Source organism: Meriones unguiculatus, chromosome 10, assembly GCF_030254825.1.
Source record: "Meriones unguiculatus strain TT.TT164.6M chromosome 10, Bangor_MerUng_6.1, whole genome shotgun sequence".
In the NCBI taxonomy this organism is placed as follows: domain Eukaryota; kingdom Metazoa; phylum Chordata; class Mammalia; order Rodentia; family Muridae; genus Meriones; species Meriones unguiculatus.
The window spans coordinates 8,384,659-8,404,744 of NC_083358.1; the positions used below are offsets into that span (position 1 = coordinate 8,384,659).

General features: G+C 51.2%; 1 protein-coding gene across 1 annotated transcript; it reads right to left on the reverse strand.

Annotated features, from left to right (window-relative positions):
* Positions 1-2,118: 2,118 nt before the first annotated feature.
* Klhl36 (kelch like family member 36) lies at positions 2,119-19,632 on the reverse strand. The gene is made up of 5 exons (XM_021654471.2): positions 19,437-19,632; positions 16,697-16,773; positions 11,265-12,335; positions 8,622-8,779; positions 2,119-6,957 (listed from the first exon to the last, which is right to left on the reverse strand). Exons 2-5 carry the CDS (start codon positions 16,754-16,756, stop codon positions 6,405-6,407), a joined length of 1,842 nt encoding a protein of 613 aa, XP_021510146.1. The 5' UTR covers positions 16,757-16,773; positions 19,437-19,632; the 3' UTR covers positions 2,119-6,404.
* Between the last annotated feature and the right edge of the window lie 454 nt (positions 19,633-20,086).

Below are 20,086 nucleotides of genomic sequence, written 5' to 3' on the forward strand. Positions count from 1 at the left end.
AATCAAAACGAGAGATGCCGGCCAGGCTTTGAGCTGTGAGCAGGAGTGATGAACAAAGACTGGGGACCAGGTCTCTTGAATGTTAGCAGGAAACACAAAAGGCTCAGAAGTCAGAACTGTATTTTTAGCTCCTTTGAATGACTGAATAGCCCTTGCATGAATCACCGGCAGAGGCGGCCTGGTAAACGCATCTATGAAACAGAGCCAGCGCTTGCAGGGCAGACCCCGGGGCTTCCTGCTGCGTCAACAGGAAGGGCAGTAGAGAGTTGTCTTCCTCACAGGGCAGCAGGTGTGAGCGCCTAGCAAGGCCGCTTCTGACTCGGCGCTTCCCACAGCAGCCTGTGCTTACCTGGAGAAGGCCTGGGTTTTGACCGGAACAAACCAGGCACAGCTGTTGGCTGTTGGCTGGGGATCCAGGGAGAGAGAGCTGTGGGCAGAGAAAGGTTTCCTATGGGATCTGTCCAAGGAGTAGTTGATGGCTCTGTCCTGAAGGGCCAGAGAGTGTTTCCAGCCCAAGCTGGTCCAGAACTGAGGACAGCTGCTCCATATGGTCACTGGGAGGGCGCCCATTTAAAATCTTATTTATTTGGGGGGAGGAGCCCATGCCACTATATGCCTGTGTAGTTCCAAGGACAACTTAGACACGTGGTTTCCCTTTCCACCATGAATTCTGGGAACTGAACTTAGGTCATTAGGCTTGGCAACAAGAGCCCTTACCCTGAGCCATATTGCTGGTTCTCAGTCTTGTCTTAACCCCATGTTAGAAATCAATCTTTAAAAAAATTATTAAGTCCTGGCTTACAGCCTGTAGCTCTTTGGAGCTAAGAGGACAAGAATGGGTGCAACTTTGCTTTAATTAGCTTAATTCTGTAAATGGCTTTATTGAGATATAATTCAAATGCTATCTAATGTACTCCCTTAAGTACATAACTTTGTGTGGGGTGTGTGTGTGTGTCGTGTTTCTCTGTGTGGCCCTGGCTGTCCTGGGGTTTGCTCTGTAGACCAGGCTGTCCTCAAACTCAGAGACCAGCCTGCCTCTGATGAGGGCTGTGCTTGACTCAACAACAACTTCCCGGGCAATACAGGAATTCTCTGCTTGTGGCTTTAGCATCACTGTCCAGTCAGAAATTGCACCATTTTTCCTGCATCTTGATATCTTTTGTTTGTTTGTTTTGAGACAAAGTTTCTCTGTGTAACTTTGGCTGTCCTGGACTCACTGTAGACCAGGCTAGCCTCATACAGAGATCTGCCTGCCTCTGTCTCCCCGAGTGCTGAGATTACAGGTGTGTGCCACCACACCCGATATATGTTGGTATCTTAAGTGTGCATCAGGGCCATCAGGGCTGCTCGGAGATAGGTTGAAACAGCTTGCTGGGTCCACTTGAGTTTCTAATTTAGTGGGTCTGGGCTAACACTGCCAGCCCACAGCCCACAGCCCACAGCCCACATGGTGAGAACCACAGCTTTGAAGGATCAATTTGAATCAGACCTAGCCCATAGTGGGCAAGGGATTACCCAGTATGGTAGCATTGAGTTCTGTCACCAACCCACACATCACTCCTTTCTGCCCTGCAACCCCTCAGAGCCTGGGTGCAGTTTCCTGCACGAACAGCCAAAGGCGCAGTTGGGTCAGGCACCTTTGCCTTTTCGATTCTTTGAGACAGGGTCTCGTTCTGCAGCGCAGGGCGCTCTGCCTCCTGCCTTGGACTTCCGAGGGCTGTATTGTTTTTGTTTTGTGGTGTGACGGATGGAATCTAGAGTTTGATGCATGCTAGTGAAGGACTGTGTGTCTGAGTTCTATCCCTAGCCACGGTCTTTCTGGTCAAAGGGACCCATTGCACTCCCTAGCCTAGACCTCTCTCCATTTCTAGCTTTGTTCTTTGCTATCCCAATTTGTTAACCAAATTACCCCAACAGATGTACACCTCAGGTACAGGGACTCATTGTGGCGATCGAGGACCTGAATGACACTTCTGGGTAAAGCACAACTGAGGTGGCGTTGAAATGCCCCAGCCTCTAGGTGTTCAAAGGAAGCCGATTCACTTCCAAATTACACATACAGGGGTTCATCCTCATAAAAGCAGAGAAGACAGACACACAGACCATGGAAGCACGCTCTGTCAGGCAAGTTACTTTAATGTATTTTAGTGCTCTATATAGAATTGAAAACAAAAGCAACATGCAGGAAAGTTAACCAAGGAGGCAAGACAGGAAAATGTCGATTGCCATAAAATTTACAGACACAAAGGCTACACATTAAAAAGCATAGCATATACAGTTACAGATTTCTGTGACATCAGGAGCCAGAAGGCATCAAATGCTTTTATCACCATAAACTTTACCTGATTTTGACCGGGGCCAGCTATTGACGGCTGCAACGTCAAACCTAAGGACACTGCTTCTCAGGCCAACACAGGTACACACTGTTATGTTCATCTGATGCTTTTATTCATTAATTAACTTGAGACAGGCTCTCCTGTAGCTGAGGCTGGCCTCAAACTTGCTGTGTAGTCAAGGATGACCTTGAACTTCGGATCCTCCTTCCTCTACCTCCCAAGTGCTGAGAATACAGGCTTGGGCCACCATGCTCAGTTTATGTGGTGCTGGGGATGGGACCCATGGGCTTTCTGCATGCTAGGTGAGCCCTTGTCCCAGCCCCATTCATTCCATGCTGTTAACTGAGACAACTGAGGGACAATTTAAGGCACTCAGGTCCCCCCAGAAGCCACCAATTCTAGTCACATTAAACTCAAACAGACAACATTCAGTTGGAGGTCAGAGACTGTAAAGTGCAAGGATGGCATGCTGTGGTGATGGCTGCGGGGCTAGGCGTTCTTCACTGGACAGGTAGACAGGAAGAGACCAGGACCCCAGCCACACAAGTTAGAGAAATGACCCGTATGAAACAGATTATATGTGGACCAGCTTCAGGTAACTCTCCCACTTCACTCCACTGAGAGAGGAGCTCCAGCAGAAATACAGACCCTCTGAAGGACAAGAACTGCCCTCCTGGCACACCCGTGCCCTCAGATGGTCCTATCCATCGCTACGCGTGAACTCACAAAACTCGAGACTTGCTCACATGGAAGGGCGAGAGGGAAGACAAAGCCACACAAAGCAAGGTGCAAACGGACAACAAGGCGTCCGTTATCTAGACAAACCAAGATGCTGACGGTAAGGAAGGAGCTGGGGAACCAATCCCAGCAGGCATTCTACAAAACGGTGATTAGCAAATTGTATGAAAAGGTATCAAAAACAGTTTTTAAAATCTCTAAAAAGTCAGGTTGACGGACACAGGGTCTCCTATGAGGCTGGCCTGTGTTAATTATGCAGGTTTGTCCTGGGGGTCAGGTGTCCCTGCAGGATGGAGACCCCAGGCTAAGGGTGCAGCCCAACACCACACCACAAGAAGGAGGGTGAGGGAGGACGACTGGTGATTCTCTAAGATGGTGGGAGGGGGGACAGGCACCTTTTACTTCTAGCTCTAGAAGGTTCCTCTTGGCTTAGGGGCCAAGGTACTGAGATACAGGTCAGGACATCTAAAATTGTAGACATGACACCAGGCCTTGGGGGAGGCCTAAAACACCACCTGAGTTAGCTGCTGGGGCCTCATCTAACTCTGTCCCAGGTCACCTTATACTTAGGAATTGGAAGGGACATTCACACTGCTCAAAACAAGGTGCCCTGCCTACTCAGGGGTCTTAGAGCATGAGATAGGATAAATCCTGCCAGACAATCATATATTTTTGAGGGCAGGGGCAGCACAGGGTCTCAGCGTGTTGCTGGCCTGGAACTTTCTGGCTTAGAAGATCCTCCGACTTCAGCTTTCCAGTGATTGGGTGGCAGACATGCGCCTCAGCAGCTGGCTGCTCTAAGTGATGCCAAATACCAGGAGGACCAGGCAAACCCCACCCCACCCCGAACTTCCATCTCTTATTGCATTTCTGCCTTACTCAAACAGAGTTCCAAACAAAAAACCTGCAACAAATGTAAGGTAAAACTAATTCTTTATAAATGAGAAAGTGCAACATCCAATTCAAAGCCTGCCATGATTATAGCAGTTACTTGCTGGGTTCAGTTGGAAGCTGTCTGTCGTGGTGGAAATCTGTTTCCTTTTATTCTTGCATAGAATTTTCAATTAAAGCCCCAGGTAATGAAAACGTGGCCAGGGAACACTTCTGGGCTCTAGGCCTTTTCACGGATGCCAACAAGCTCAAAACCCTTTCTCAGTAGAGGGCAGCTGCCCCCAGCTATGCGGAAAAGCAGTCCACAGTGAAACTTACAGTCCAGCCCTCCCTTTAAAGGAAGACTTTCAGCTGCCACAGAAGATTCCAAGCCTGTAAGTTATTAGCTACATTAACAGTGCCGGAGGGACACTGTGGCTAACCCACACGATACCAAGTGGAATGGAGGCCACATCTCCCCTTGACTGGGGCAGATACCAGTGAGCAATGGGAGAACTGGCTTAGGCTCAGATCAATGATTGGTTTGCTCTTCCCAAGGTCACAGCTATCCTGCTCTGCAAGTCATTCTTGAAGCTTACCATGTGCTTTTCCCAGACTGCCCAGTTCTGGATGAACCCCCTTCCTGTGTATTCACGATCTGAAAGGTTTTCAAGTAATCAAGTTTTTCTTGGAATAGGGATGGGTATACTGTCCTGGAGTTCAGTACTGGGGAGGGGGGAAGGGGTGGAGTTTCAAAGCCAAAGTGTAGAAAACAGTGGGATGGTGGAGGTGAACAGCGCAAGACTCCTCAGAGCCTCTTACAGTGGTGAGGGCACGAAGCTCCCTGGTCGTCGGCCGGCACGCCTTGCAGACTGCTTACGCGGCAGTGATGGAGACCAGACTCTGAAGCCTTCGCTTCTCAGGCCTGTCTTCCCTCTCCCACATCACTGCAGAAGCAGGCTGACCAGAATGAACCCCAGATCGGGAAGGAAGGAAGGAAGTGCAGAGGAGAAAAAGTCAACTGAGAATCTGAGCATGGTAGCAAATCCTATGACCCCGGCACCTGGGAGGTAGAGGCAGGAGGATCAAGAGTTCAAGGCCAGCCTAGGTTACAAGGGACCCTGTCTCAAAAAAAAAAAAAAAAAAAAATCCAACCAGTGAGCCGAGGCTTTGCTTCTAACACAAAGACTGGAGAGGAGTTACCCTGACCCTGCTGAGTAAGAAATGAGGTGTGGCCAGGCAGTAGTGGTGCCTGCCTTTAATCCCAGCACTTGGGAGGCAGAGGCAGGTGGATCTCTGAGTTTGAGGCCAGCCTGGCGTATGGAGCGAGTCCCAGGATATCCGGGGCTACAGAGAGAAACCCTGTCTTGAAAAGCTAAAAAGAAAAAAGAAATAAGAGAGAAATGAGGTGTGGCCAGATGAAAGCACCGGAGAGTCTGACTGGGTATGGTGGTTAGACCTATGAGCCCAGCACTCAGGAGGCTGACGCAGGAGGATCACTATGAGTTTGATGATAGCCAAGGGCTACAGTGTGTGACCCTGTTTCAAAGAAAGAAGGAAAAAAATGGAGAAACAGAATCTTCGCAGCATGGCAGACCCACTGTCTGTCCAGCGGGGCCAGGACAGTTGCTAGAGCAGGGGAAGGAACTTGGGCACCTTCTTGGAGACCAGCACACTCATTTGTGCAGTGCTCCCAATGGCCAGGTCAGCCCAGAGAAATGACTGAAGGTGCTACAGGGCTGCCTTTCCATTTCTGAGAGAAGAAAGGTGGATTTGGGGAGCTCACTTAGGGCAGTGACGAGAGGTGGGTGGTTCACACACATTCAGAATGTCGTACATAAACACCTTAGGGGTGCTCTCCCCCGCCCCTTTTTCCTTAAAGACCTATACAGAATTCACAAAGACTGACAGCCAGGGAAGATGGCACTCTGCAGAAAAGACTCGGCTACAATGGAACTTTCAGAAAGAAAACCAAGAGTCCCTGGCTGTAGCCTGTCTGTCCAGGAGCATGGGTCCCATGTCTTTAAATGAAGAGCAAGCTTGGTCTCTCCTGGGACAACTGAATGCAGAATGCAGCTGACACTCACATCTCCAGAGGGACCGGCCTCCTCCAGCCTCTGAGCACAGCCTGGGCGTCTGTTTGGAAGTTCAGCCGGGTTTGGGGAGACTCAGATCTTAGAGGACCCAAGTTTCACTACAAAATTTCTATATAACCTGCGAGCCAGCTACTGCTGGCCGGGACAGTCACGGGGACGTTTAGGAGTATATGGCCAGGGAAGAAGGCCAGCACAGACATGAAGGCTCAAGACTAAGCATTCAAACAAGATAATATACAAAATTGTGAAGAATGTTTCGTTATTATTTACTGTGACAGCATAGAAACACCAGGAATCAAAAAGGTACAAAAAGCTGCTAAGAGTAAGTGCGGTGGGTGTGGCCACGTCGGTGAGTGGCTCGGGGTCACTGACCTCGGTCCTGGCGCTTGTCCTTGTTCCTCTTCTTCTTTTCCTCCAGCCTTGGGTTGAGGGCACACACGCAAGCCGACACGCCCGCAATGGCGTTGGGGAGGTCCGGCCCCCTGCTCCACCTGTTGGCCTCACGGTCGTACACCTGCACGGCCCTGGAGAAGGCGGTGCTCTCCCAGCTGTAGCCCCCCAGGATGTAGATGCGGCCCTGCCACACGGCCACACCTGACTCGCTGTTGGCTTGCAGCAGCGGGGCCACGTGGGTCCACTGGTTGCACTGGGGGCTGTAGGCCTCCACGCCCAGCACGTCGAAGCGTTCCATGGACTCCATGTGGTCGTCGCTGCCGCCGATGGAGTAGATGCTGTCGCCCAGGCTGCACATGCTGTGCCAGCCTCGTGCTGTCGTCATGGGCCGCCTCTCCTCCCACACATCCGTCCGGTGGTCATAGCACAGCAGGTTCTTGCGGTACGGGCCAATCTGGTAGTCATGGCCCCCTGAGATGTACAGGAAGTCTTTGTAGATGGTACCCGCGTGGCCGTAAGTGAACCTGCAGAGAGGCCGGAGAACAGAAGAGCTCAGGGCCTGGCAGAGTGCTTCTCAGGAAGCCGTGAGGGTTGGGGGAGAAAACACAGAGTGGGCAAATCACGGGCACTTTACAGACCTCGGATGTCAATGGACAAGGGGCACAGAACTCAGGTGAACAAGTGGCCCCTGCCTCAGGGAGGGTGCATGGAAGTGTTCCACTTTCTGGGCAGTTTTCTGAAAGCCTGACTCCTCTAAACATTATCAAAGTGGAAAGAGAAAAGAGAGAGAGAATGTATAGCAGGGCCTGTGATGCACACCTTCAATCCTAGCGCTTAGGGACAGCTCTGTGAGTTCCAGGCCAGCCAGTGAGACCCGTGCTGCAGAGAGCTGGCAGGGTGGCTCAGTGGGCAAAGGTGCTGCCTAGCCTGACAGCCCGAGTTTGACCCCTTGGAACCCACACGGTAGAAGAAAAGACCAGTTCCTGTGTGTTGTCTCCTGACCACATGTGTGCTGTGGCATCCACACGTGAACACATAACTCACACACAAAATAAGGAATATAAAACTAAAACAAAAAACAAAAAAAAACAAAACAAAACAAAAACAAACCCCACAAAGCCCCAAAGTAAAGCACAGGAGCTAGGACATGAAGCCTGTCTCGTGTGGTTTAGTCGGCAATTGGGGCTGGAGAAGGCTGGGATGGCGCTCACAGGAAGAGCCCAGGGCAGGCAGACGAGACGGGTCAGCATAGCTCCTGACTCCTGATGGAGATCCTACAGGTCCCTGCTATGCCAACAAGGCGATGACTGAGAAAGGCTGGGGAGGAAACTAATAAATGTGGGTTGTGCACAGACAGCTGGTGACAGCATCATGGGCTGGGTTCACACCAACTGAGGGCACAGGAGGTCTCCTTAGAAATATTTCCACTGAGAAGGGGCAGTGGTGGCAGTGGCTCTTAGCACAACCACCAGCTTTACTTCACCCGATAGACGGTGATATGGTGCCCGCTCAGTGAGCCTCTTACATCACTGACAACCTGCTTACTGTCTCTCTTACTGCCACTCACCAGGATACCCAGGGCCTAGTCACAGTGACACCTGCTCACCAACAGTGTCTAGGAATTACCTCCTAATTCCTGGAATCCATTTTTATTTATTTGAGACAAAGTCTCACTATGTAGCCCGGCATGGCCTTAGACTCAATCCCCTGCCTCAGCTTCCTGGGTGCTGGGTTAGAGGCATGAGTCCCCATGCCAGGCTCAAATGTGACTTTAAAACACAGGTTCACTCCAACCCCACACGTCCTTCTAACTCTGGGGGACCATGTCCCCAAGATACCTAGTGTATCCAATGGCCAGAATGGCCCAGAGAGCCTGGGTTCAGGTGCAGCTGAGGAGCAGTTAAACATGATGTGCAGGTTCGGCAGATCCATGCCACAACCCACACTTGGTGCCCCGGAGGGTGGGGTTCACCACTATTCCTAGGGTGCCACCTGGCTGCTGGGGGTCACATGGGGATGTCACTGGGAGACGGTGTCTAACTCTCCCCTTACTACGCTGTGGTACCTACTCTGCAGGTGGGAGAATGAAACCCCGTAGGGTGAGGCTCCTCCTCCCTGAGCTCCTGCCTACAGAAAGCAAGACCAAACCCCATCAGCTTCCAGCTGTCAGCCTTAAAGCCCCCGTCACCTTGGTAAGCCAGCCACATAGGTCCAGGAGTTGGTCTTGGGGCTGTAGGTCTCCACAGAAGACAGCGCCCCGTTCTCGTTCCGGCCGCCGACAGCCACCAGCATGTCTTCCATGGAGGCCAGGTAGAAATCCACACGGCGCTGGTTCATGGACGCCACCTGCGAGGGTGAGACGCCTGAGGCTTCCCTTCCCTAACTCTAGCACCACGTTCCTCAACTGTGTCCACAGAGGGAATGACCCCGGAGCGCCAGATGAGCGGGACAGAGGGGGTCGTGGATTTGAGGTAAGGGGGTGCTGCTGGCGGGAATTCTGAGAGGCTCTGATGCTTCCACTCAAATCCCTAAGAGTTGCATGGCGACATACCTCCTCAAACTGGTTTGGCCACATGGTCAACCTTGTGACCTAGCATTATGCAAGAAATGAGTGAGTTTCTAAAATTTAAAAAAAAAAAAAAAAGTCAGACTAGAGAGATGGCTCATCTGTTAAGAGCACTGGTTCTTACAGAGGATCCGGGTTCGATTCTCAGCACCCACATGGTAGCTTACAATTGTTTGTAACTGTTTGTAACTCTAGTTCCAAGGGATCCGATGTGCTTGTCTGACTTCTTCAGACACAAGGCATGCATATGGCACTCAGACATCCATGCAAGCATGACACACATACACATAAAAATGAAATAGATAAGTCTACATAAAAGAAAACATTTAAACAAACACAAGTTTTCCCTTCTTCCCCATCGGATGTCTGTTCAGAGCGTGAGGAGCAGAACCAGGGATTCCGGTGTGCTGGACAATGCCCTACCTCTGTAGCGCATCCTGGCCGAGATCCACTGGCCACCACCCATGATGTTAACAGAGCAGAAAGTGACATGAGCAGGCGAAGTGTACAAGCACCAACCTTGATAACCCAGGAGACCACAGGCCCAGCCTCTGCTAACAGCTTTTCAGGAGGGACTCCAAAGCTGGGCTTCCTAAAGGCCTCACTTGGCTTTTAGGTTTGGAGTTTTTGTTTGTTTATTTTATATAGCGAGGGGAGGGAGGATGTGTGTGGAGGTCAGGGCGCAGCTCTGTGGAGTTGGTTCTCTTCTTCCACTAACAGGGTTCTGAGAGCTGAACTCAAGTCGCCAGGCATCCATGGCTAGCCCCTTCACCCACGAAGCCATCTTGCTGGCCCGGGTTATTAGTTTTGAGGATAAAACTGAAAGATCATCTGGAATCCATTCTGGCTTTGTGTTAGCCTCAATCTATAGTCCAGGCTAAATCACTACGTAGACCAAATTGGCTTCAGACTTGTGGCAATCCTCCCGCTTTAGCTTCCTAAATCCTGGTATTATAGCTGTGAGTCACCGCGCCTGGCCGGCGTTAAATTCGGCAAACACCGAGGTGATTGGTCACAGAGAGGTGTGAGCATGACGACAGATTTCCATGGCTGCAAGTCTAGAGAACTGATCCCATAGAGGGGTCATTTCACTTCAGCCATACGTATGCCCATCAGCTCCGGCCACAAGCGTATCCAGAGGTGAGATGTGAGACTTGGACAGGATAAGGAGCCAGCTTGAAAGTCCTGAGCATTCACTAGCTCAGGGTACAGGCTCAGATACTTGCATGCTTGGTCCCTAGTTAGTGAACTGTTTGGGAAGCATTAGGAGGCATGGCCTTGTTGGAGGAGGTGTGTACTCGGGGTGGTGAGCGCTGAGGTTCTGAAAGCCCGTGCCAGGCCCAGCCTCAGTACCTGCTGCCTGTGGATCAAAATACAAAGCTCTCAGCTCCAGCTCCAGCTCTGTGCCTGTCTGCTTCGGCACAGAGGATGATGGACTAACTCTGCGAAACTGCAAACAGGGCCCCATTAATGCCTCCTCTACAAAGAAATATTTATGTGCATGTATGAATGTGCATGCCTTGTGTACATGGAGGTCAAGACAGGAACTCTCCCAGAACTGGAGTCAAGGATATTTGTGAGCAGCCATGTGGGTGCTGGGAACTGAACTCTGATCTTCTGCAAGAACAATAAATGTTCTTAACTAACTGAGAGCCATTTCTCCAGACCTAAGTGTTCTCCTTTATAAGAGATGCTTTGGTCATAGTTGGTCACAGCAGTAGAAACTGAGACACTCAGCTAGGGTGCGCTAACAGGGCTGACAAATGTGTGGGCTCCGTGCCTGCCCTAGGTTGTATTGAGCTTTGTTGCTTCCTGAAAATCCCTTCCCAAACCTCTTCTCCACCGAGAATCCCAGCAAAGGCTCTGAGGCATGGGCGTCCTCGCTTGGTTGAACCCTGTCACGGAGCCTGGGGGAGCCATCAACACTTCCTATCTGCTAGTTACAATTAGATAATACTGAAAATGTACACTGGCCGCATTTCAAGCTCTCAATGGCCACATAGGTGCTACAAAGATTCCCATTAGGGCAGAAGGTTCTATCGAAGAACCTGCTTGGTACAACAGCCAGCCCTTCAGATGCCAGCTGCTTCGCCTTCACCAACCTCTACCCAGGTTTAGGTACAGGGAGGGCAGCGAGGACGTGGCCATCACTTTATCGACTCGGAAGCAGGGCAGTCGTCAAGGCCCCCAAATGGGAAGCCACAGCGAGGTTAGGGAGCTGCAAAGAGGCCTCGAGAGTAACAAATTAATTTGCTTTAATCTCACCTTGATCCACTGTTTACGGCGGGGGTCATACCTATAAAGCAGGTTGGAGGCCGCATCCCCTCCGTTGTCCCTCGAGAAGCTGCCACCGGCAACAAAGATGAAGCCCCCCAGCACGGCAACGCAGTGATGGCTCCGGCGGGCCGGCAGGGAGGTCTCCTTCACCCACTGCGCGCTCTTGGTGTCCAGGTAGCAGGCGTCATCGCTCAGCTCCAGACACCGCTCGGAGACCTCGCCACCCACGAAGAGCAAGCGCTCCTCGGAACGCAGCACGGTCCGCTTGGTCTGCAGGACAGGCTGCGCCACCAGGCTGTGGTGGTAGTGCATGGCCTCTTCCACGAAGCCCTCAAAGCTGGCCTCACTGGGCAACAGCGAGCACATGGCCAGCTTCACCCGCTGGAGCAGGATGTCCTCGGGGAAGAGCGGGAAGCGGATGTTCTCCAGCACACGGCAGGTGTGCGCCTCCCGCTCCGGCTGCTGCGCGAGCCACTGCAGGGCCGCCTGCAGCAGGTCGTACTCCCACTGGTGCTGGACCTGGCAGCTGCCCAGGTAGACGCACAGCTTCTGCACGGAGACGTTCTGCAGGAAGTCGGGCGTGAAGGACAGGGCGCCGAAGTGGCTGAGGACGAAGCTGTCGATGAAGGCGTCCAGCCGCTTGAGGCTGTAGATGGAGGCCAGCTCCTGCAGGTATAGGTAGTTGTCCTCGCTCACCTCCTGCTCCAGGTACTCGCAGCAGAAGTCCACCACGGCCCAGATCTGCAGCAGGTGCGCCGTCTCCAGGATGTAGTCAATGTTGCTGCCGTCCAGCTCCAGCTCGCTGCTGTACAGGAAGTCCACCACGGCCTTGAGCCCCACATAGGAGGTGCCCACCAGCTCCACCTCCTTCTGAAAGGCCTCGCGCATGCCCAGCGTGAACATGGAGTTGAAGTAGTCGCTGCACACAGCCAGGAGGTTGCGGTGGGCTGGCACTTGCTGATCTTCAACCACAAGGATCACGTCACAGAAGAGGCCGTGCAGCCGCTGCTCATTCAGCCGCTGCAGCACGGTGCTGGGGTGGTCAGCCCAGTGGTACACCTGCGTGAGAATTTGCGTCAGGAGAGGAAACGCAGGACTGTCTCCCCGTCTCCCCTTCCACCCTCCCCCCACCCCCGTGGCACAACTGTGATGAGATGGAGCGAGAGCCATGGAGATAAAACCCCCCAAGTTTCACGGGTGCTTCTGAGTGCACCTGTCTGTCTCCTTCCTTCTTTTCCTCCCTCGTGTCCTCTGGAAATAATTTTTAAAATTTTGGCTGGGAAGCCGGATGTGGTGGCACACTCCTTTAATCCCAGAGCTCTGAAAGGCTGAGGCAGGTGGATCTGGCTAAGACAGGACTGCCAAGGCTACACAGAGAAACCTCGTCTCAAAACAAAATGAAACAAAACAAAAAAACTGGCCGGGCATGGTGGCACATGCCTATAGTCTTAGCACTCGAGAGGCAGAGGCTGGTGGGCCTCTGTGAGGTCAAGGCCAGTCTGTCTGCCTAGAAAGTTCCAGGCCAGCCAGGACCACGTAGAGAGATGCCGTCTCAAATAAGATAGAACAAATAAACTCTGTATTGGCCCCTGTGGACGTGCACACACCACGGTGTGAATGTGGAGGTGAAAGCACAGGTTTTAGTTGTGGAGTGTTGTCTGTCAGACTTGAGCGTAAGTGATTTTACATGTTGAGCTGTCTAGCCAGCCCCACTATACATAATTCCACGAAACTGTCCGCCTGGCAAATCTCTATGAGTTCAACCACAAGGATCACGTCACAGAAGAGGCCGTGCAACCGCTGCTCATTCAGCCTGGTCAAGGTCAGCCTGGTCTACAGAGAAGGAGTTCTGGGACAGCCAGGGCTATTACCCAGAGAAACCCTGTCCTGAAAAAGCAAACATCACCACCAAAAACAAACCATCTGCTTGCTTTCTCTCCTCTTCCTCCTTTATAACCAGGAGCCTAAGAGCTTCCTTTTCTCTATCTTTCCTCCTGTCTCTCCTTTCTTTCTTCTTCTAGGTCATGACAGATGTTTTGTGACGGGGGGGGCGGGCTTCTCTCAGTCATTCACACTCACACACATGCACACACGCGTGCACACGTGTGGGTCTTTATTCTGTCTATCTTCTCCCAGGGAGGCCTGCTTGGCCCTAAGCAGGAATGGTCTGGGCTCTTCCAGATACTGGTCTGGGGACTCCCCCAGGATGGACTGAAGGAAGGGAATTGGGACGGACCATGGTAATACCTGACAGAGGGCTGTAACGGCCGGCAGCCCAGATGGCTCTGAGCTGGGGAAAGCACGGCCGCTATGTGTGACATGGGCTCCATGTTACCAGCTCTGCCTCCTCTTCCCGGGCCTCAACAGCAGTTTTTCCTGGCATTGTAACACAGCTGCAGATAGCAACTTCAAACACCCACACCGCCGCTACTGGGATACAGAGTCTCAGCACGCCGGGGAATTAGAAATACCCTGTACAGCATTTCTAGACAGTGTGGAGCCTATACAACCTTTTTTTTTTTTTTTTTTTTTTTTTTTTAAGACAGGGCTTCTTTGTTGTAGCCCTGGCTGTCCAGGCTGGTCTTGAACTCAGGTCCAACCAGTTTCTGCTTCCCCAGTGCTGGGATTAAAGGCATGAGCCACCATGCCTGGCTCTATACAATCAAAGGTCAGGGGTGGAGGGACCCTGAGTGGTCAGAAGCCAGCACCAGGAGAACAGAGAACAACAGGTATGGAAAGATGTCTGTTAAGATGGAATCTTCCATGAGTGTGCCTAACGCCCCTACTGTGAAGCACGTTTATGATTTAGGCAGCTTTGCTTGCTTGTTCCAGGCAGGATTTCTCTGTGTAGCCTTGGCTGTCTGGAACGTGATCTGGCTTTGAGTAGCTTTTCAAACATAAGATGTTAGCAGGGCTGGAGGGGTATCTCAGCACTTGTTGCTCTTGCAGAGGCCCCGAGTCAGGTTTCCAGCACCCACGTCAGGTAGCTAAAGGTTGTCTGTAACTCTGTTCCATTTCCTTCTCCCTTCCACAGACCCCAACACACATGTACACAGACATAAAAACAAATTATTAAAAATAAGATGTTAGGAACTGGGGCTGGAGAGATGGCTCAGAGGTTAAGAGCGCTGGCTGCTCTTCCAAAGGTCTTGAGTTCAATTCCCAGCAACCACATGGTGGCTCATAACCATCCCATCCATAATGAGATCTGGTGCCCTCTTCTGGCATGTAGGCATACATGCAGGCGGAATACTAAATAAATAAATCATTAAATAAATAAATCATTGAAAATAAATAAATAAATAAATAGACCATTAAAAAAAATGTTAGGAACTGTGATGGCTATCTCTCTACCAAATGGCTGGGCACACCTGTGAGGGATGTTTTTCTTAATTAAATCATTTGACGTGGGAAGACCCACTTCTGATCCAGATTTTTCCTTCTATAAGTCTGTTCCTCTAGAGAACCCTGACCAATACAGGAACATAAGCTCAAACTAGAGATAGGCAGACTATTCCTAGAAGCTTCTACTCTGTAAAGGATCAAGACTTCCGGTCCAGGGCTGGAGAGATGGATCAGCCATTAAAAGATAGGCTCATAACCAAAAATATATGACTTCTGGTGCCAGCTGGACACAGTGGCACATGCCTGTGATCCCAGCACTTAGGAGGCAGGGGCAGGCGGATTGCTGTGAGTTCAAGGCCAGCCTGGTCTACAAAGTGAGTCCAGGATAGCCATGTCTACACAGAGAAACCCTGTCTTGAAAAACAAAAACAAAACAAAACAAAAAAGACTTCGATGCCATCAAATCTATCAATTGACTTGATCTCTGCAGCTAAGGGTGTAACAAAATCCCTTTGAGAGAGCAGCCAGCCCCAAACACTGTTCAAGTGGGGCTTGTTGGGTTCCCGGAGAAGCAGCTTTCCCTGCTTTTGTCTAGTGTATGTCTGCAGGCCCACTTCCTCCCTCTCAGCTCTGCAGGCTGCTTTCAACTCCTTCACCTTGTACAGTTTCTCCATCTTTCTTCCAGAAAGATGCCTTTTAGGACAGTTCATTCCCACACCTGCTCCACCAGATCCGGCCACTCCAGGCACACTGTGGGTCTGCCAAGGAATGTAGGGATAGTTGTGCTTTACACAAGGATTAAGCTTTTAGTGTTAGGAGATAGTTTAGCAGGTAGTAGAAGCATGTACTATGTAAGCCCAAGGACCAGAGTTCAATTCCTGGGTCCCACAAGGTAGATGGCACAAGCTGACTGTGCCACAAGTTTTCCTTTGGTTGCCACACACTGTGCCACAGACACTCAAAGACACAAACATAAATAAATGTTAAAAAAAAAATTAAAAAAAAGAGTAAGGTTAAACTTATAATTCTAGCACTAGGGAGGTGGAGGCAGGGAGATTGCCATGAGTCCAAGGTGAGCCTGGGCTATATTGTGAATTCCAGGTCAAGTCAGGTTACAGTAAACCATCCAATGAGGTAGAGAGATGCCTCAGTGGTTAAGAGCACTGGCTGCACTTCCAAAGGTCCTGAGTTCAATTCCCAGCACCTACACAGTGGCTCACAACCATTTATAATGGGATCTGATGCCCTCTACTAACCTTCAGGCATCTATGCAGACAGAGCATTCATATAAATAAATAAATAAATAAATAAATGTTTAACAAAGACTATAATAAAATCAATCACAAATAAGAGCTTGGTGGTGGTGGTGGTGGTACACACCCTTAATCCCAGGACTCAGGAGGCAGAGGCAGGAGGATCTCTGCAAGTTCGAGTCCAGCCTGGTCTATAAGAGAGAGTTCCAGAACAGCCAGGACTACACGGAGAAACAATTTCTTGAAAAACAAAAACAAAAACAAAACAAAACAAAACACAAAAAAGTAAACTTTCTGCTAGCTGGCCAGCCAGCCTGGTACTCACTATATAGCCAGGGCTGGCCTTGAACTCGTGGTTTTCTGCTTGCTGCAGCCTCCAAGTGCAAAGATTACAGATGTGCACCGTGCCAGCTAGGCAAAGGCCATTCTCCCTGGGCTCTCTCCTGGCTTGCTGAGGGTGACTCTAATGAAATCAGCCTAGTGTGGGATGATAGCCAGAACCCACGGGGTCCATACTTGTTCACTCTTGGGGTTCCAGGGAGTCAGACACAAACGAGGAAGAGGTGCCAGGGCCTTTAACACCAGATAGATGAGTCCTACCAGAGGCTGGTTCCTCCGTGAGGCTCCACTGGACTTGGTAAGCCCTTACATGCAGGCAGAAGTATCATGGTTCTTTTGTCCCACCCCTCACGGTAAAATGTAGACTGGAGGAAACTATATCCAGTTCTTCTGCAAACCCACACGTGGCCACAGTTAAGAAGGCACCAGCCAAAAGGAGGCGATCGAATGGATGCCATGGGTGGGGAGGGACCGCTCACATACCTTTGAAGATTCACTGATTTTGTACGGCCGAGACACTCGCATCTGCTTGCCTGCCTCCATTGTGAGTGATTTCAGACCTACAATGGGAATAAAATAGCATTTCTGAGTGTGCAGCATTAACTCCAGGTTGGTTGTCAGCTGCAGGCCCTGCTGGCAGACACCATTGTCAGCAAATGAAGAAACTGTCCTGTGGAGGAGAGAGAGAGAACAAAATACTGTGTGTGGAAAGTCAGGTTGTCATAGCTGCTTAGTGTAAGAACTGAGTTCGAAAGGGAATCGAGAGGACAGGAACAGAGAGACCTCAACCACAGAGCGGATGTTATTCAGCTGACAGGTTCTCAAGACCTGGTGCACAGGAGAGCACACTGTAATCTAGGAGTGCAAGGGGATGAGTTGCTTTCTAAAATAAGTTGGGTTTTATTTGTAGTTGTTGTTTTTGTTTGCTTTTCGTGAGACAGGGTTTCTCTGTGTAGCCCTGGCTGTCCTAGAACTCACAGAGATCCACTTGCCTGTGTCTCCCGAGTGCTGGGATTAAAGTGTGCAAATATCAACACTTAAAATAAGTTGTTGTCTTGGAAACTGTGGGGCAGGAGAAAGGCATGTTGCTTTTTTCAGGACCTTGAGTATCCGTATAGGTATCAGAGTTCCTGGAATTCTGAGCCCATTTTATGGCCTTGGCTGGCGGCAACCTTCTTTACTTAATCCCTGTCCCTTTATCGTCTAAAGTCTGGCACATCGTGTTTAGTCTGTGTCCCTTGCTCATGTTTTTTCCCTTTAAATTTAATTTACTTACTTTATGAAGGCCTGGGAGAGCTAGTTCTTTTTCCATCATTTGGGGCCCAGGGATTGAACTCAGGCTGTCAGGCTTGGTGGCAAACACCTTTATCCCATGAGCCACCTCAATGGCCAAACACCCATCTTTTGATGTTTAATCTAAACTCTGGCTTTTGGCTATGGCAGAGTTTTCTGACAGTCATCATTCTGGAGCCTGGGCTACAGTGTGAATCCAAACTAAAGGATTTCCACTTGTCATCTCATTTAACTTCTGCAACACACCAACCAGGCCAATGTCAACTGTCCCACTTTACAGATGAAGACACTTAAAATTGCCATAATGCTAGTTAATGCCTGGCCACCAAACCTGGGCCCTTTGCCTTAGCACAGGAAACAAAGCCCAGACTTGACCAATGTCACAATTTCAGATTCTCAAGAGGAAGTGGAAGGTGAGAGATGGTTGTGACTGATGGGTGCAAACTCTGATCTGGGCCCTGTCCTCAGGGCTTCTACGGGGGGTCCTCATTCATTTTCTCACACATAACCCCTATACTGTCCTTGATGCAAAAAGCAAAAGGTAACAATAGAGGCATGAAATAATGTATGTAGTATCCCCCCAGTCTGGGGTATGTATGTGGCAGGGCTGCCATGACGACCCAAGAGGCCTCCTCATTCCTCTGAACTCTAAAGTCGTACTGCCTGGTCATAGGAGGGAAGAACCCACAGTGAGAAACAGCCCCTGAGCCCTGTGCTTTGACACAAACATGAGCAAACCTGCCGTGCTGACTTTCTGATGAAATCTACGGATGCGACATGTTTCTACTTGCATTAAAATGCCAAGCAACGTGTGAATACCTGGGAGCCAGGCTTTTGGGGACTTGGAAGACTAAGAGGTCACTGCCAGGGGACACCCAGGAAGGCCTAAACCTGTTGGGCTAAACTTAGTTTGACTCAGAAAAAAAAATTTGCTCAGAAACTCCCCGCCCCTATATGCCGGGAGTGGGGGTGGGGAGCAATAAGGGTGTTTGTGACTCAGGGACCACTGCAAACAGCCCAAAGCCAACCCCTTCAACTTCCCTACCCTCAACTCCCTGAAATAAGCCAAGCCCCCAAGAGAACCCAACCTCTATCCATCCTATCCAGAAGGTTGAAAAGTGCTGGTCTAATTGACAGTCTGAAGAAGTGAGTCTGTCTTTTCCCCGGCTCACTTCTTTACCTCATTTTCCTTACAAAACCAACACGGGCACATCCCATATACTTGGACTGGGATTAAAGAGGAAATCCGCCCCTCACCCCGTTCTGCTGAGTCCACAGGAAGGATCATTTTGTTACCTGTTGAGCAAAGAGTCTTCGCTAAAGCAGAACAGTGGGACAAGAGCACTGTTCTGAGATAAATGGGAAGGGCCGGGGGGTGGGGGGGCTCCAGCGTTCCCATGGAGGAAGAAATCTGGGGACATTCCATTCTGTTCGACCCTCCCTGGGTTCAAGAAGAGACAACTAGATCTTTCGGAGAGAACTAGTAACTTTGTGACTCGACTCTCCCCGAGCTGCTGGAAGCCCTGAGAGAACGGAAGCAGTCCAGCGGCGTCTACTTAGGGCACACCCCTGATCCCCTCGGTTCACCTTGGCCGGGTGAGCCTGGGCACCATAGTTCCCACCGTGAGAAAACCACACCGTGGTGGAGCAGGTGGCTGAGGGGCCCGCCCAAGGTCACAGAGGAAGACACGCATAACCTCTCTGCCCATCTACTTAGGCCAGCCAGGTGTCTGGTTCCTCAGTCTGGAAGCTTTCTTTTCTAGGCCAAGGGATCTAAAGAGGGTTCTTCAGTGCCGGGCCCGCCTCAGTCTCCCGGACTGTGTCTGTGGCACCTAGCTGCGTCGTGGGCTACGTGCAAGCAGGTGAGTTAGAGGTGCAGAGCCCCACCCGGGGTCCCCGGGAGCAAGCACGCAGCCGGGGCTGCACTCACCGTCCGGGGTCCCGCCCGGCAGGTGCTGAGGCGCTGAGGGAGGCGTGGGCCGCACCTGTGCACCCGCGGGCCTGGATCGCGCCCGCCTGCAAGCCGCTACCAGAGCACCGCACACTGCGGGGCCACGGGGCGCGCCCGGAGCGCAGCCATCCCTCGGCGAGGAAGTACGAGCCTGCACGGTCAATGGCGGCTGGGGGGCGGGGTCTGCAGGCGGGATAAGAGGCGGGGTCTGCAGGATAAGGGGCGGAGCGTCGCCCGAGCAGCGAGCCTGCGAAGGCGGAGCGCAGTTTTAGGGGCGGGGCTTGAGGAGGCAGGAGGGAGGGGCGCCGACTTAGGGGCGGGCTCTATGGATGGGAAGCCTCTGAGCCTGGCACTAGGGTCTCTTACTATTCATCTCATCTGGCAGGGCACTAGCTGTCCCTAGGCAGGCTAGGTATGCATTGCAGAAGCTTGCTGGTGCCCATGTTCCAGGAGCCAGAGGTGGCTCCATGGGACAGACCTTAGGGTGGGTCAGGAGGCTCCGGGATGGCTATGCCGTTCTCATCCTCTCTCAGAGGCAGCGTCCGCTTGCCCACTCGGTAAAGAAGGCTTTGCTGGCCATTTTTATAGTAACCACACCTGCTGCACGCCGTGTTCTGCTTTCTGCTTCT

Coding starts and splice junctions, on each gene's coding strand:
- Klhl36 (XM_021654471.2), bottom strand. CDS start 16,756: ATGGAGGCAGGCAAGCAGATGCGAGTGTCTCGGCCGTACAAAATCAGT. Junction 12,336..16,696: donor AAATCAGTGAATCTTCAAAG/GTATGTGAGCGG, acceptor ATTCTCACGCAG/GTGTACCACTGGGCTGACCA. Junction 6,958..8,621: donor TATGTGGCTGGCTTACCAAG/GTGACGGGGGCT, acceptor GCCTCTCTGCAG/GTTCACTTACGGCCACGCGG.